General features: G+C 33.9%; 1 protein-coding gene across 29 annotated transcripts in view; it reads left to right on the top strand.

Moving 5' to 3' along the window:
• Positions 1-16,775, top strand: part of CAMK2D (calcium/calmodulin dependent protein kinase II delta) — a 302,138-nt gene that overhangs the window by 138,357 nt on the left and 147,006 nt on the right. For all 29 annotated transcript variants that reach the window (XM_077882403.1, XM_077882406.1, XM_077882408.1 and 26 more), the window contains one exon: positions 12,115-12,169. Coding sequence is in view for 17 of the 29 variants with exons in the window: in XM_077882424.1 (XP_077738550.1) it covers positions 12,115-12,169 (55 nt within the window). In the remaining 12 variants the exon portion in view is untranslated. The remainder of the gene's footprint in view (positions 1-12,114; positions 12,170-16,775) is intronic.

Genomic DNA, 16,775 nt, shown 5'->3' with positions numbered 1-16,775 from the left:
GTTTTGAGTAGGCCACAGGGGATGCTAAATTTCTTGTTTATGGGGAAATTTGTCTTTCAGGTTAAACAACTTGTTAAATTTTCTCAATAGTGAGTCCAGGAAAAAAAAAATTCAGAGGAATGTGTTTGGTGAAATCAGTTGGTCAGTAGATACAGACTGTTGATTTAATAGCCACTAGTAGATGAAGACATTTTATAGTGTATTTAGTTATCACTGATGCTTTGTTTAGATTTGTTTGCCTCCTCATTATTTTGTGTTCCTGTGTTCCCATAGGGGTGCATAATGAGAAGACTATAAAATAAAACTATTGAAATGTGCTTTGTGAAGCGATGAATCTGATAATCTAGGCTACAGAATCACAAAATTAACAAGGGATTTTGTCCCAAAGACTGAAAACCGTTTGAGGATGAATATCACCACTGACGTGTTCATAGTTATAGCCCCAGCATATGGCACCCAAGTAAACTGGCTGAGTGACTGAAAGAATGAACTCCTTCCTCTAACAAGAACTTCATTTATTAAAAAACCTTGGGTACAACATTCATAAAGCTTAAGACATATATGCCGTAAGCTTAGAATCTCTGAATGGGAACTGTGGTCAAGATTATAGAGATAAAAATATTTACCAAATAAAACTGAAACATATTTCCTACTGATGTTTTTTTTGTTGTTGTTCAGCATTAAAGGACAGTTTGACATAAATTTTGGTTAGGAATAGAGATGGCAAAACCAATTTCCATCAAAAACCAAATTAATGTCATGTAGTTTTTATTGAGGACAATTTAAAATGTATCTTCTTTTTTCCAAGAAGGAAAAAATAAAACTGAGTATGAATATATTAAAATTGTTATGAGATAAATGAATAAAATCATATTATTCTGTAATTTAGATGTTATAAAATGCAGGAAATATGCATAAACATTTAAAATCACAGTAACACTTTAATAAGATTCAAATCCTCCCCCAGGATTATTCTGGTAATAAAATGACAGAAACCTCCTATTCCTTAAGTGTAATTTTTAAAAATTAATATATTTATTTAAAAATGTCTATTTTCTAAAAAAGAAAAAAATGAACATTTATCAAAGAGAATCAATTTGTTTAACTATTGAGTTAATATCTAAGACTGAGAATATTGCCAAGTTTTAATACATTTTATTGGTTTTCTTTTTCCCTTTAATTATATAATAAGAAATCTGATGTCATAATATTTGCAAAATGCCCTAAGTTCTCCTAGTGGTCTCTGTTCATTTCTTTTTCTTGTGCTAACTACAATCTGGCTTTCTCTTGAGTTGGCTGTTTTCTTCTACATACTGCTGAACGTGGGAGTCGAGAGGTGTTTTCTTGCTCTTCAGTGCTTTTGTAAAACCACTGTTGTTAACACCTCCTCCCTCAATATCCCCCACCTCCATTCTTCTACGCCCTATCTTTGAAACATTTTCTCAAATTATAACATCCTACACTTCCTAGTGTAGCAATTTCCTGTCATTTGTGTGTTCTGTAGGAACTGACTATCTTCTCTCCTTCCTCACTTACAACCATCAGTCTTGGTGGCTTTAATTAGCTTTATAGATTATGGGTGCCACACCCAGGCCTCTCACAACCAGTCCTCTCCCTTTCAAGGTCTTTTCTTCTATTCTAGGGGTCAGCAAACTTTACCTCTCAAGGGGCAAACAGTAAATATTTTCAGTTTCCTGGCTATATGGTTTTCGCTGCAGCTGTTCAGCACTGTAGTTCTAGCTTGAAGGCACCCATTGATTATAATATATAAACAAATGGACAAGGCTGTGTTCGAGTAAAACTTTATTTACAAAAAAGGTGAAAAGCTGAGTAGCAATTTGAAGATGAGGTAGTGAGCCATATTTGGAGGAAAAGAGTTCTAGTAGGCAGAGGAAATAGCAAGTGCAAAGTCTGAGGCAGGATTTTGCCTAGGGTTCTCTAGAAGCAGCAAGGAGGCCAGTGTGGTCAGAGCACAGCCACCAAAGGAAGAGTGGTGCAGGTAGATGCCAGGGAGATGATGGGGGGAGGAGGGTGGACTTTAAGGGATCTTATAGGTCACAGATGGGATTTTGGTTTTTACATGGAGGCAGTTGAAGAGACTGGAGGGTTCTGAGCAGAGGGGCAATATCAGATTTAAGTTTTAACAGGATTGTTTTGGCTGCTGTGATAAGGACAGTGAAAGGACATAATTTTTTTTCTAATATATATTTTGAGGTGTTTGCTTTCAGATTAGATTTTGGGTATAAGAGAGAAAAGAGTTAAGAATTACACTGAGATTTTTATCCTGAATAACTAGAAAGATATGGAAGACATTGGATAAAGCAGATTTTAGAGAAAGATCATTGGTTCTTGGGCTTATTTTGAGATGTCTTTGAGGTAGGCATATGCCCCCAATATTTGAAATGTCTCACATTTGTTATAACTTCCTTGATTTCATGATAAGAAACAATTAGTCTTTATTTTTAAAAAAATCACTGATCTAGGTGAACTGACTGTTCCATTGAATGCTTATCCAAAATATATTCCCAGGTACCTGATGCTGACTGTGCCTATAGCTGTATTTATTAAAAGGCTTTATTATTCCAAGGGTATGAATTTGTGAATAATTTCATGCATAACTTTTATATTTTTCTTCAATTGTGAGCCTAAGATCATAATTCTTCTTCATGTGTTTCATGTTTGTGTATATTATACAGAGGAAATAAACTGATCTTTTAAGCAATTTCAGTACATAAATAGCTAATCAAAAACCATTATGAGATAGTATAGTATGGACACTAGCTACAGTTTTAGAATACGTTTCTTATCATTTTAGTAGAATTTTAAACTCAAGGGATTTCTGCTTATAGGATGAATCAAATTTGGAAAAATACTTTATGCGAGAAATGAATTCTCAGGGATTTGAAAGATTGAGAGCATTTGGGCTTATGTATCTTCAGGGAATATTTAGTTGCAAATGGTAAGGTAATATGGTAGTAAGCTGCAAAGAGAGGATGATCTAATAAGTTTTTCCATTCACTGTATTCTCTAAGGGCTATTATCAGAAAAGCAATTCATCTACTGAGTAAATTTTTGTAAAGGCTTATTTTTAATTTGGCAAGATAAATGTTTTAGGTTTTCCTTCTAGTTATTCATTAAAAGTAAATCCAAAATGAAATGAAGTGTGTTTTAAACTTAAATTTTTTTGAATATTAGAGGAAAAAGTCTTAGAGGATTGTATTCAACCTTATATTGGTAATAACCATATTTTTTAGTTTTCTGTGTGTTTATTAGTTATAATCATCTTGAAATGTGGAAATGTAAAAAAAGTTGGAAAAGAGCTTATAGGATCCTCTTAAAAGATTATGTAACCCAGTGTTTATCAAGCATTTATCCTGTGATCTACCATTAAAAAAACAAATAAAGGTTTTATATCATGACCCAGTGCACAATATATTTGTATAAAAGTCAAGCAAAAGTGTCACAAAGCTATAGTTACCTTAGATGGGAAATGCACTTCAATGTATCTTATTTTCATTTTAAATGCTGCCTTGATCTGCACTTTGAATAAAAGATCCTTATCTTGTCTGTCCTTTGGCATGATGCAGTCTCCTTCCTGTGTGATATCCTTAGTTTATCATAAATCACAAAGCCTTTGTTTAATCTCACAATGAAGCTAAGTATTGTACTGCTTTAAGACATTTAATGTGTTTGTGTCTTGCTGTTACATATGGACCCAGCTGAGCAGCCTGGTGTGAAATTATCAATAGAGCTTCTCTTTTTGACCCAGACTGAGGAACGCAGAATGGTTGAATCTGCATTGGATTCCACAAGCAGAAAGATAATAATGCTATTCAGATACTTAAAGCTGAGAAATTACTAATGGCCATTTTTTGTCTTCTTAACCAGACGTCTTACACATTTAATACATAGTAGATAGCTGTGTACATTTTGGATAAATTTAACAAAAAGTTTGTATTAGTCCAGTGCTCTGGTAGATCCTCGTAGTTACAGTACAATATGAAGATGCACCATCTTAAGATTCCTATAATAGGCAAGTCATATGATAGCAGTTTTTCTTCCTTTTTAAATATTCCTAATACTTAAGAATATACGTGAGTGATCACTAATTAGCTCTATATAAGTATTAGAAGGTGAAATAACTAAAAGATGAGGCAAGGAAAAGAAAAATGAAGAAAACTAGAACTACTTACTGAAATACATAAATAATATTGATGCAGAATTAAAAAAGGAAAAAAAATGAATGAAGGGAACTTGAAATAAATATTAACTTTTCCAAGAAATGAAATCATGTTTTCAAAAAACAAATTATAAGTAAGATGCAATTAAAGTGTGCAATAAGATAATCTCAAATTATTTTTTAAAGGGAGCAAAGAGGGGATCCCTGGGTGGCACAGCGGTCTGGCCCCTGCCTTTGGCCCAGGGCACAATCCTGGAGACCTGGGATCAAGTCCTGCGTCGGGCTCCCTGCGTGGAGCCTGCTTCTCCCTCTGCCTGTGTCTCTGCCTCTCTCTCTATGTCTATCATGAATAAATAAATAAAATCTTAAAAAGAAATTAAAAAAATAAAGGGAGCAAAGAATATATCTAGATATTACTAGGTTTAGTAATAAACCTCTAATTTAATTTCTCCTCACATATACAATTTTATTTAAAATGAGCAGGAAAGTGTATTAAATGACTTATCCATTAACTTTATTAACCATCTCTGAAATTCTGTATTTAGCCCTTATGACTTTTTTCTTTCAAGCAAAAGGATTGCTTGCTCTCTTATGTTGTTCATACTGTTGCATGGTTGCTGTAGCAGGTAACCATATAATTAGCAACCACTGGTCATGTTTTCTCACTTTCTGTCATCGTCCGAGGTTGAAATCTTCGTAATAGTTTTTTTGACCAGTCAGAAATTCCTTTGAATAATCTAACTAACTCTGACCTATTAGAAGACATTATAATTTGTTCTAGTCAGCCCTGAATGTTACTAATCTGATCTTATAAATTTTGAAGCTAATCTAAACTTACTTTTTAAAGTCTGGAACCAGGAAAATGGGGTGAGAATTTGGGAGTAGGGATGAAGATGATAGTCAGCAAAGTTGATACACATTGACTTTCAACACTGATGTTAGGATCCAATGACTTTTTTTGTGTACTTTTAAAATAACCTTAAGGGACACCTGTGTGGGTCAGTAGTTGAGTATCTGCCTTCAGCTCAGGGCATGATCCTGGGGTCCTGGGATCGAGTCCCACATCAGGCTCTCCGCAGGGAGCTTGCTTCTCCTTCTGCCTATGTCTCTCCCTCTCTCTCTCTCTTTGTGTCTCTCATGAATAAATAAATAAAATCTTTAAATAAATAAAATCTTAAAATTATGTGGATGAAATTTCCCACTGAGTTTTCATATAATAATTATATTTGTTTTTTTAAAAGTTATTTTTCTTAAGTATAAGCACTGAATTGCTTTTAAATATGATTTATGATAAATTTTAAAAACATTTTCTTGTCATGAAAAATATATTTGTAATTTTATTAAAACAATTTTTGTGGTTCTCATGTTAAAGTTATTTTAATATTTGAGTGCTGGATAATGGTACATATTGGTAAGTATTTGTCAAAAATATATATCCTTCATGCAATTCTAGGAATTTGTGTTCAGATATCTAAGATTAGGACAGATCATCGTTTCTGTGCTGGTTGAGCTTATTTATTTGCCTTAGCCAGCTAAGTCAAATTCCCCGTTTTTATGCCTAAATTTTAAAAGTATTAAGACAAACAAATCAAAGTATAAACCCTACAAGGCTATTACTCTAACAATAATAATGGCAAAGAAATACTTATTTATCTATATCTGCCTATATTTTTATTCCATATAAAATTAACAGTGTACATGAATCCATATTTCAAAGAAGTTAGAGCATATATTTTTAAAATATGCAAAACTATGTTTTAAATGGTATTTTATTAACTATTACTTGTGTTATAAGAAGTGGAAATCTAGAAGAACATGCACATGCAGATTGGCCTTCAGATTTTTAGAAATGTTAGCTTGATTTTGAATTTGGTTTTTCAGTGTTTGTTTGAAAACTTCTCTCTAGAAATGTTTAGCTTTGTCACAAAAGAGCCAGTAGTAATGGTTGAGCTCAAATTTCTCTCTAGAATACTGCCATTTGAATGTTATAATGTTTGAGACATGTATGTGTATGTATTTTTTTTAATTTAACAAATGAACTCATTGTTGGCATCCCTCTTTTGAGAAGGCTATGGCATATTGCATGGCCATACTTGGCTAGTGCTTACTCTAGCTCTGAAATATAATTAAGTATTGATGGGAGTATAAAAAGCATCTGACTTACAAGCTGCCATCTTTCCATCCCAGTATGTGAATCAAATCCAACTACTTCAAGCCTTATAACATGGTAAAGCTAAAAATGCAAAATCTACCTCATTTATAACCAGGACTATTGCTTAGAGCTGACAAATAGTGATTATGGGAATGCACTAGAGTCTTTTCTGTATGAATTATTTAATTAGTAGTATGATAATATTGGCAGCATTGCCCTGTTTAGTTTTGGAGGTTTCTAATAACTCATATTTTGAGGTACAACTCATTCTTTTTCTGCTAAAAAATTGTTTATGATAAGGAATGAATTCTTTAAGGACAATGAGTCAATCACAAATTTCAGATTATCTTATTTATTTATCTATTGTTAGCTAATAACTCCCACTCTGAACTTAATGGCCCAAAACAACATCTGTTTATTATTTCTTATTGCTCTATGGACTGACTGGATTCAGTAGGTAGTTCTACTCCACATGATGTGAGGTAACAATTGCAGTTGCCTTCAGCAATGAGCTCTGCTAGTGGTGGAATGTCAACATGGCCTCTCATCCTCCAGGGTTTCTCTCCATGTGGCCTCTTGTCTAAGTCTATTCCAGACTTCTCTTTAGTATAGCATGTGGTTTCCAAGAAGACAACTCCAAGGTACAAGAGCTTATAAAGGCTCTGTTTACATCAAACATGCTAATCACTCAAAGCAAGTCACATGGCCAAACCCAGAATCAGTATGGGAGAGGATTATACAAGGACATGAATATTGAAAGACATGGTCTCTTGGGGCCATCAATGTAGTAGCCTGCTACTTCTCCATAATAAACACTAGTAGAGAACAGCAGGTAGTGAGTATAGTTGAATGGAAAGGTAAGAATCAGTATAATTTGAACCAAGTGGTATGTTGTATAAATAAATTCACAAAATTATAATTACTACCCTTGGTTGTATTTAGAGGATGTTGTTAGGAAATGAAGAGGGAAGGAAGTATACTGAAATTGAAACAAGTGACTTTGTATGCTATTAGTCTTTTTTGAAAGATAATAAATTATCATAAAATAATATATGTTCACTTTCTTTTGACAGAAAAGTTCTTACTATGTGTCATCAAAATAGATAAGATGAAAAAAATAGATAAGATGTACCTAATAAGCAGTTTTGACATGGCTTCTATTTAGAGTTCAGTTCTCCTAATCTTTCCCTTTTCTTCCTTGCATACCCATTTCCACTTCCTCTGTCTCTTCCCATGTTAACATAGTATCCATATCATAGAAATGTCAATTTTGGAAACAAAAATTGTTAAATTTATGCTATTTTACATATTGTGCAAGTTTTCCAGATTCTTTAATTAGGATTTTTGGTACATTAAACATCCTGTCAGGTAAAATAGCTGAGTCACTGGGTGGTCTAACATTTCCAATTTGAAAAGGAGAATTAACACTTTTCTAGGGATTTAGGGACTGGACAGAGAGACAGATGTGGCTGATGTTGACTCTGTATCTTAGATATCATCTAGCTGTCTCTATACCTCCCCTAGTACAGCATCACATTTTAAACTTCCTAAACTAAAAATATTTTTCTCTTTTTGTAAGTAGATTTTTTTCTTAGTGCTGTTTTTTTAAGCATTGCTTTTTTTTTTCTCTAGTTACCATAACTATTTCTTCCTCTTTATAATTCTTTTCTAAATATTGTTTTATCCAATTCATACTCTACAGTGTCAGGGGGTGGGGGAGTGGGCAGAGTGGAGGTGGTAGTTTATTGATAGATATACTTTGGAGTGTCCATATAGTATTCTGAACAAGAACCAGATCTTTGGAATCTTCTAGCTCTGGATTATGGTCCTAGCCTAGCCTATGACCTTAACTAGCTGTTAAGGCTTGGAAGTTTCTTTCTCCTCTCTAAGCTTGTGCACATTCATTTGTAAATGGTGATGGGAAAGGTCTTATATGTTATCTAAAATAAGTCTTGCAAAAAGTATTTGCACTGTGTTGATATAGTAAGCACTGTAGTTATTATCTTTTAACCCCTTAAATGAAAGGATGTATTAAAATAAAAAACTTCTTTCACATTTAAATAAGTTTTTTTCAGATAATTACAAGGTCCTATTTAATCCTATTTGGCCCCTCTGTAGAACTAGTACTTATCTAGAAACTGCAGTGAAATCAAATAATAATATAGGACAGGAAGAGAAAGCAGTGACCCCATGCTAATATGAATGCAAATGACCAAATTGATAACATGAGGCAGAGAAGGTAAAAGGATTAAGCCATGGATCAACAATTTTGGAGACATTTTAACCTTAGAAACACCTTTTCTCCTCTTATATGTCTCATACTTAATGCTCTAGAATTTTACATTTTATTCTGGATGAGAACTGTTATACCATTACCATTTATGAAAACTCATTCATTCATAGACTTGATTTTACCTTTGAGCAAACTTCAGAAAAGAATGACTACCAAGAGGTATTATAACCTGTGTTCTCAGATGCTTTTCTCATTATCTTCTTTAACATTTTTTTCTGAGAGCATCTTAGTGATGACTGTGATTAAGTTAATTGTGTGCACCCATATGTACAGCTTATGGCAATAACAAAGAGCAGTCATAGCAAGAACATAATGCAATATGTTTCAATATAGAACAGCAGCAATACTCTCAAGGCTGGCCATGTTGGCAGTCTTGGGCTAACATCTGTGGGGAACAGAACATCCTGTATTTCCTTTAGCATAGAAATGAATTGACAGTTATTTATAGAGAATAACTAATGCAAGTTTTTTGTGAAAGTAAACACAATTTTAAACCTTGAAAAACTATTAAAAAGAGGAAAAGGATGGAAGATGGATACTTTTGACTAACCAAAAAGGCTTGAAGAGAAAAAGAGAATATCTGTAGTGTGTAAGACACTGTCTTCTGACTGTATAAACATCATCAACTCTGAGAATGGTAAGAGTTCAAAGTTTCAAAAGGAAACCATCCTTAGAGTAATTGTAAACATGTGGAACAACCATGCAAAGGTGAAATTACATAGTTTTATTAATAGATAAAAATTGTGATGCTTGCATTTCTGTTTTCCAGTTCTTAAGAGTGGAAGGAGGTAAAAAAAAAAAAAGTCATAAGGAAGGAAGGAAATGTGTATATATTTTTCCTAAGTAAAGATGATGCTAGTTCTTTATGCTTTATTGATAAAACTAATTCAAATTAATCTCACCTAGTCAAATGGCTGGTTAGAAATAGTGGAAATTTGTTTTGGAATTGTGTGACGCAAAAGTAGTGAACTTGGATCGAATGGTTTGTCTTTAAGCAATTATTATGTGCTTGTTGGCACCAAAAACAATGTATGTTTGATTGTTATGCTGTAATCTGAGCAACTCTTAACATTTTCAAAAAAAAAATAATTTACTTCCAAATGATGATTATTTCCAAGTATAAATAAGATAGTGGTAATCATACAAAGAAGATTTTATTCCAAATAGAACCAGAAAGCAATACTGTTTCTCCAAGTGTACCTGAAATTTCTACTTCTGTTTAACTCTATAACCCTTTGATCTGAAAAACTGAGCTCCCCATCTCCACTTGAAGTTTTTGAGACAGTGGAAAAAAAGAAATTATAATTTCCTCCTGCTCACATTGTGATTTTACTTTTTATTTTAACGTTGATAGCATAGAAATCCATCTTATTTTCATGTAATAACTGTTGGACTTAATTAGATATACCATTTGTTGAGCTCATTTAAACATAGGTTGTTTTACAACTGCTAAGTTAGGTAGGTATCTGTGAAACTGGTGTCATTCAATAAAGCCACTGAATTTTCTGTCATGCCCTTTCTTTACTGTGCTGAATGACTATGAATAAAACATGTCATTAAAACTAACTTTTGATTTTCTTTGGCAGCATAAGTTTAAACAAAGGTAGTGGGCATCTTTGATATTAAACTGAAGATATTAAACTGATATTAATATTGAAGAGCATCCTTCACACAATTAAAGTTATGGTAGAATTATTTGGATTCAATAGTTTTATTTTAGACATAAACAGGTATACTGAGCTATGGTGAAAGTCCAAAAACTTGGAAGAATGCCTAGCACATAGTATAGTAAGTGCTCAAAGCAATTTTATAAAAGACCATCTACCATGTGCTAGATCTCTTTGAAGGATTTAAAACCCTGTAAAATATGATAACTGTATGGTAGGAATGATGAGAAAGAAATTCTATATAATGGAACAAAAAAAAGTCTTTATTTCTCTATCTTGGTAAGATTTCTGAAGAGAGATTCAGGAAAGGTTTTAATAATGGACCAAGGATGATGTCTGAAGGGGATAGAACTGGATTGTAAGGAATGGACATTATATTAAGTTTATGACCTTGGGGATTTCATGAGTACTGCAGACTCTATAGATCATTGTAGTCTGTATGTGAATCTAAATGTTCTTTGGAATCCACATTTCTACTTGGTGGTCATCACTGCATGGGGAACATACTAAGGACCAGTACTAGTAGAAATCATTATCTTCTTGTGGTAACTTTTCAAAAACAGTTGTATCCTACAGATTTGTTGCATTTTCTGCTCTCTGTTGCTCCCAGTGAAGGACAAGCCAGCCCAAGTGATTTGGATAAATTGGAAGAGTGTACCATCTGTGGGGATGAGTTGAAGAAGGCAGGGGACTTAGGCAAAAATAAATAGCAGAAAAAACACTATGTAAATTCTACATGTGTAGTTTACGTTAGAGTCATAGTAAAGAGTGAAGGGTTTCCATTCAGAGGAGCAAAATATTTGTCTTTACTACCAATCAGTGAAAGTCTAGCACATTGGAAAAATTAAAAAAGTATTAATTTGAGGAACTAGCAGAACGAGAGGTTCTACCTGTATATTTTTGGCTGACTTGGTAAATAGATCTTGGTGACTTGAGTTTAGAAGTAGCATAGTAAAAACTCTCTTGACAGGTTAGCCAGGGGCTATGTAGAAATCCTCCCCACCCCCACTCCCACCCAAAAAAAAGGGGCAGGGAGAGCAGGAGCAAGGAGACCATTTACTATATTCTTCAAATGGTCCCTCTTGCTCCTTATTGTATTGATGAAGGAATGAGTTGGGGAAAACCTGGACTGGGAGATAGTAAAGAGAATGACAAGGAAGAGACTTGAAGTGGGAGAATTGCTCGAACCTGCTAACTTTCAATAGATTTATATATATTAAAACAGTCATTGATATTTTTAAGTATTCATCCAGCAATATGTGGATTTTATTTTATATTATCTCATTTAACCTTCTTAACTATTTTGTAAAGTTAGATACTATTATTATAAGTTGGTTAATTTGATTAATCTCACATGGGGGGATGCCTACATGGCTCAGTCACTTGGGGTCTGGCTCTTGCTTTTGCTTCAGGTCCTGATCTCAGGGTTGTGGGACTGAGCCCTGCAATTGGGCTCTACACTGAGTGTGGAGCCCGCTTATGATTCTCTAGCTCTCCTTCTGCCGCTGTCTCTCCTGCTTGCCGTCTCCTCTCTCGGGCTCGCTCTCTCTCTCTCTCTCTCTCTTAAAAAAAATGATTAAGCTAACACAGTTAATAATTATCAGAGGCAGAATCTAAACTTTGGGTTTGTCTGAACCCATGCCTTGTTGTAAAGAATACTACTTACCAGAGTCTAGAATAAAGAGTGCTGCTAGCACTTTTAGTTAGGGGACAGATAAATGCCCATTAGAAGTCTGGTTTAATGTTCTTCATTGACATATGTATAAAATAAACATCTCTCTCTCTCTCTCTCTCTCTTTTTTTTTTTTTTTTTTTTTTTTAGTGCGACTTCATGACAGCATATCAGAAGAGGGCTTCCACTATTTGGTGTTTGATTTGTAAGTACAGCACACTTTGTAGTCATTTATTTTTGCTATTTGAAGACCATTTTGAATTGAACATGAGTTTTTCTAGTTTATGGTCTAAATTAATGACTAATTTTTTTAGATGTTCTCCAAATAACATTCAACTTTAATTCTTCTGAAAAAAATATGACTGTTCAGGAGTGTTTATTTAAAACTTAAGTTAATCTTCGTAGCTGAAACAGGAGTCTGTTTGGATTGTTCACTGTGATGTTATAAGCAGTTCTCAGTTTTGTCTTTGAGCATACAAATGGCTGGTATGAGCGAGTTTTCCATTGAATTTTTTGGACTATGTATAATTTATTGGCTTATATAAAAAGAACCATAGCTAACATCATACTCAGTGGTGAAAAAATGACAGATTTTTTTTCTCTAAGATCAGGAAAAAGATAAGGATGTTCACCTTGCCAGTTTTATTCAACATAGCCTGGGAACCCTAGCCACAGTAATCAGATAAGAAAAAGAAATAAGAGACATCATAGTGGTAAGGAAGAAGTAAAACTCCCCTATTTGCAGATGACATGATACCATACATAGAAAATCCTAAAGACACCACCAAAAAACTATTAGCAGTAATAAATAGTCAAGTTGCAGAATACAAAGTTAATATGCAAAAATTGGTAGCATTTCTATATGCTAGTAACAAAGTAGCAAAGACGAGAAATTAAGAAAACAGTTCCATTTACAATTGCGTCAAAAAGAATAAAATGCCTAGGAATAAACTTAAGAAAGTGAAAGACCTTACTCTGAAAACTGTAAAATAATGTTGAAAGAAATTGAAGACAACACAAACAAATAGAAAGATATGCCATGCTCATGGATTGGAAGAATAATATTGTTTAAATGTCGCAACTACCCAAAGCTATCTTTCAGTGCAATCCCTATCAAAATACCAGCAGCATTTTTCTCAGAACCAGAACAAATAATACTAAAATTTGTATAGAACCACAGAAAAAACTCCAATAGCCAAAGCAGCCTTGAGAAAGTACAAAAGTAGAGACATCATAATCCCAGATTCCAAGATACCCTACAAAGCTGTAGTAATTGAAACAGTATGGTACTGGCACAAAAATAGACCCAAACATCAATGAAACAGAGTAGAGAGCCCAGAAATAAACCCATACTTATGTAGTCAATTAATCTATGACAAAAGAGGCAAAAATATACAATGGAGAAAAAGCCAGTCTCTTCAATAAGTGGCGCTGGGAAAATTGGACAGCTATGCAAAAGAATGAAACTGGATGACTTTCTAACACCAAACATAAAAAATAAACTGAAAATGGATTAAACCCAATAATTGCTATCAGTCATAGTGACATTGTTCTAGATATGTCTACTGAGGCAAGGGATACAGAGGCAAAAACAAACGATTAAACTACATCAAAATAAAAAGCTTTGCACAGCAAAGGAAAGCATCAACAAAACAAAAAGGCAGCTTACTGAATGAGTAAAGATATTTGCAAATAGTATATCCAATAATGGGTTAATATCCAAAATATATTAAGAACTTATTCCAGTCAGTACCAGAAAAAAAAAATCCAATTAAAAAAACTGGATTCTACATATTCAGTCAGAAGACCTGAATAGACATTTTTCCAAAGAAGATGTACAGATAGTCAGGAGACACATAAAAACATGCTCAGTATCACTCATTTGGGAAATGCAAATCAAAACTATAATGAGATATCACCTTACCTGTCAGAATGGCCAAAACCAAATACATAAGAAATATTAAGTGTTGATGAGGATTTGGGGAAAAAGGAACCTTTCTGCACTGTTGGTGGGAATGTGAATTGGGTATAGCCACTGTGGAAACCAGTATAGAGGTTCCTCCAAAAATTAAAAATAGGAATACTATATGATCTAAAAACTCCACTCTTAGGTATGTACCCAAAGAATGTGACAACACTAATTTGAAAAGAAATTTGCTCCACTATGTTTATTGCAGCATTATTTACAATAGCCAAGATATGGAAGCAACTTAAGTGTCCATCAGTAGATGAATGGATAAATAAGATGTGGTGTGGTGTATACACACACACATACACACACACATACAGTGGAACACTACGTGGCTACAAAGAAAGGAGAGGTCTTGCCATGTGTAACAATATGGATGGAGCAAGACAGTATTATGCTAAGTGAAATAAGTCACACTGAGAAAGACAAATACCATGAGATTTTACTCGTATGTGGAATGTAAAAAACAAAGTGAATAAACAAAAACTAGAATCAGAGAACAAATTGGTGGTTGCCAGAGGGCAGGAGAGTGGAGGGATTGGCAAAATGGATGAAGGGGAGTGGGGAATATAGGCTTCCAGTTATGGAATGAATAAATCACAGGAATAAAATACGTAAGGGAATATTTTTAATGATATTATAATAGCGTTGTATGATAACAGATGGTAAGTACACTTGTGAGCATAGCATAATGTGTAGATATCTTAAATCACTATGTTGTGTACCTGAAACTAATGCAACATTGTATGTCAATTATATTCACATTTAAAAACTAAAAATAAATTATAATTCAAATAATGGAAAAAGACTAAGGAAAGGGTCCTTGAAGTTGGTTTATTCAGGGGTCAGCATTTTCATACTCCCATCTTTTACTTCAGCTCATTGGCTTTTTCTCAGATTGGTATGGTTCAAGATATTATATACACATGCTAATGACCAGTAGACGACATTGTCTCGTTTTTTTACAAGAATCAAAAATTTACCCGGTAAACCTCTCATTTCCTCTCACTGGCCAGGATTAGGTCACATGCCCATCCTTAACCAATCAGTAGCAAGAGGAATGTAATTACCAAGATTGATTTAGACTAACTAGGATTTATAAATGAAGTTCTATCGACTAGAATGAAGGGAAAATATGACTCAGCATTTGCTCTGGCTGCCTGGGATATAGTGAGACAGGCCATATACATGGCTGGTTGGTGTTTAATAAGAACACACTTTCTTTTTTTTGTTTGTACTATATATCAGAAACGTCCATACCATTTGGCAGTAATTTCACTTCTAGAAATGAAGTCCATGGAAAGTATACCCTAAGTTTAGATAAAACTTTGGCCAAAAGATGTTCCTTGCATCAGCCTTTATAATGGGGGAAAAAAAAAAGAAAGAAAGCCATCTTATAGATCTAATAATAAATATTTGTGTAAAGATGGTAAATTCATAAAATGGACTACTGTCTAGCATTTTCATGTGATGCTTGGGAAATAGATAAGAAAAAATATTTTTTGTAATAGTCTAAAAGTAGGTAATTGTTAGATTTGTTTAATTCAGCCCTTCAATGATGTAATTAAGAAATCAAGTTTTTTCCATCGTTTTGTTTTTTCTCTGTAGTATATGGGCTTATTCTCAGTTTGGCTACCTCATTTTCAGATATTAGTGACTTTCACAGTCAGAAGAAAGGCACTACTAATGCCATTGCCTGTGGTTTTATCCTTTCTCAGCAGTCCCTCACAAGATTATCTGTTAGTGAATCCCTGTTTAGAATTTCTTCTCATCTCATTCCCGAATCAAGTATTGATGAAGGGAATGAGTTTTAAAACCATTGGCTTTGACCAATTATAAACCTAATATGTCCGTCTTGGGAGGTAACTGGCCTCCCCTGAATCACCATATGCATGGTCAGGTAAGGTCTAAACCATGACGTTGTTAATAAGAAAATATTAGGCAGCCAAGTGTGTCTGTTATATTGGTGATTGATGTGTGGTGGGGAATAGAGACTGAAGCTCTAATTATGCAGAGTCGCAGTATACAGGCTCCTTTCCACAGTCGCAGTCCACCCAAGGCTTGTTCACAGGGCTGTAGTTTGGCACCATTCCGTATTGTGCTAGTCCTCCCTCTTCAGTGCTTTCTCAGAGCTCATATTTTTACTTTCTCCATTGTCCTTTCTTCCTTTCTGATGTTCTAAGACCTCTTCTTTTATGATTTCCTTTAATAACTTCCATTCTTTCAGAGTAGATATTCTAGCAACAGATTCTTACTATTTTTCTGAGAATGTCTTGATTTCCCCCTTCACTCCTTTTTGCTAGATAAAGAATTCTAGGTAAACAGTTATGTTCTTTTAATGTTACATCAATTCCTTCTGGATTCTCTGATTTGTGATGAAAAATCTCTTGTCATTCTGTTTTGCCCCTAAAAGTAAGGTGTTTTTTCTCTCCAGATGCTTTAAAGATTTTTTTTGTCTATAGTTTTTAGAAGCAGCACACACTTTGACTATGATGTGTCTTGGCTTGGATTTCTTAGAGTTTATCTTATTTGGTCTTCACTTAACCTCTTGAATATACAATACAGGTGATGTCTTCTGCCAAACTTGGGAAATTTTTAGACATTGTTTCTTTGAATACTTTTTTTTAGCCTTGCCTTCTTTTTCTTTTCCTTCTGGAACTTGATAACATGAATGCTAGATCTTTTGTCATAGCTACAAAAATTCCTGGGGCTCTGTTCATTTTTATCTTTTTTTCGTCTTGCTTAGATTAGGAAATTTATACTGTTTTCTTTAAGTTGACTGATCCATTTTCTTTCATTCTGCTATTGAATGCATCCATTTCAGTTATTATATTCTTCTAGT

The sequence above is a fragment of the Canis aureus genome, chromosome 33, assembly GCF_053574225.1.
Source record: "Canis aureus isolate CA01 chromosome 33, VMU_Caureus_v.1.0, whole genome shotgun sequence".
Lineage (NCBI taxonomy): Eukaryota > Metazoa > Chordata > Mammalia > Carnivora > Canidae > Canis > Canis aureus.
Note: the sequence above shows the minus strand (reverse complement) of the source record. Positions and strands in the feature narration are given on the sequence as shown.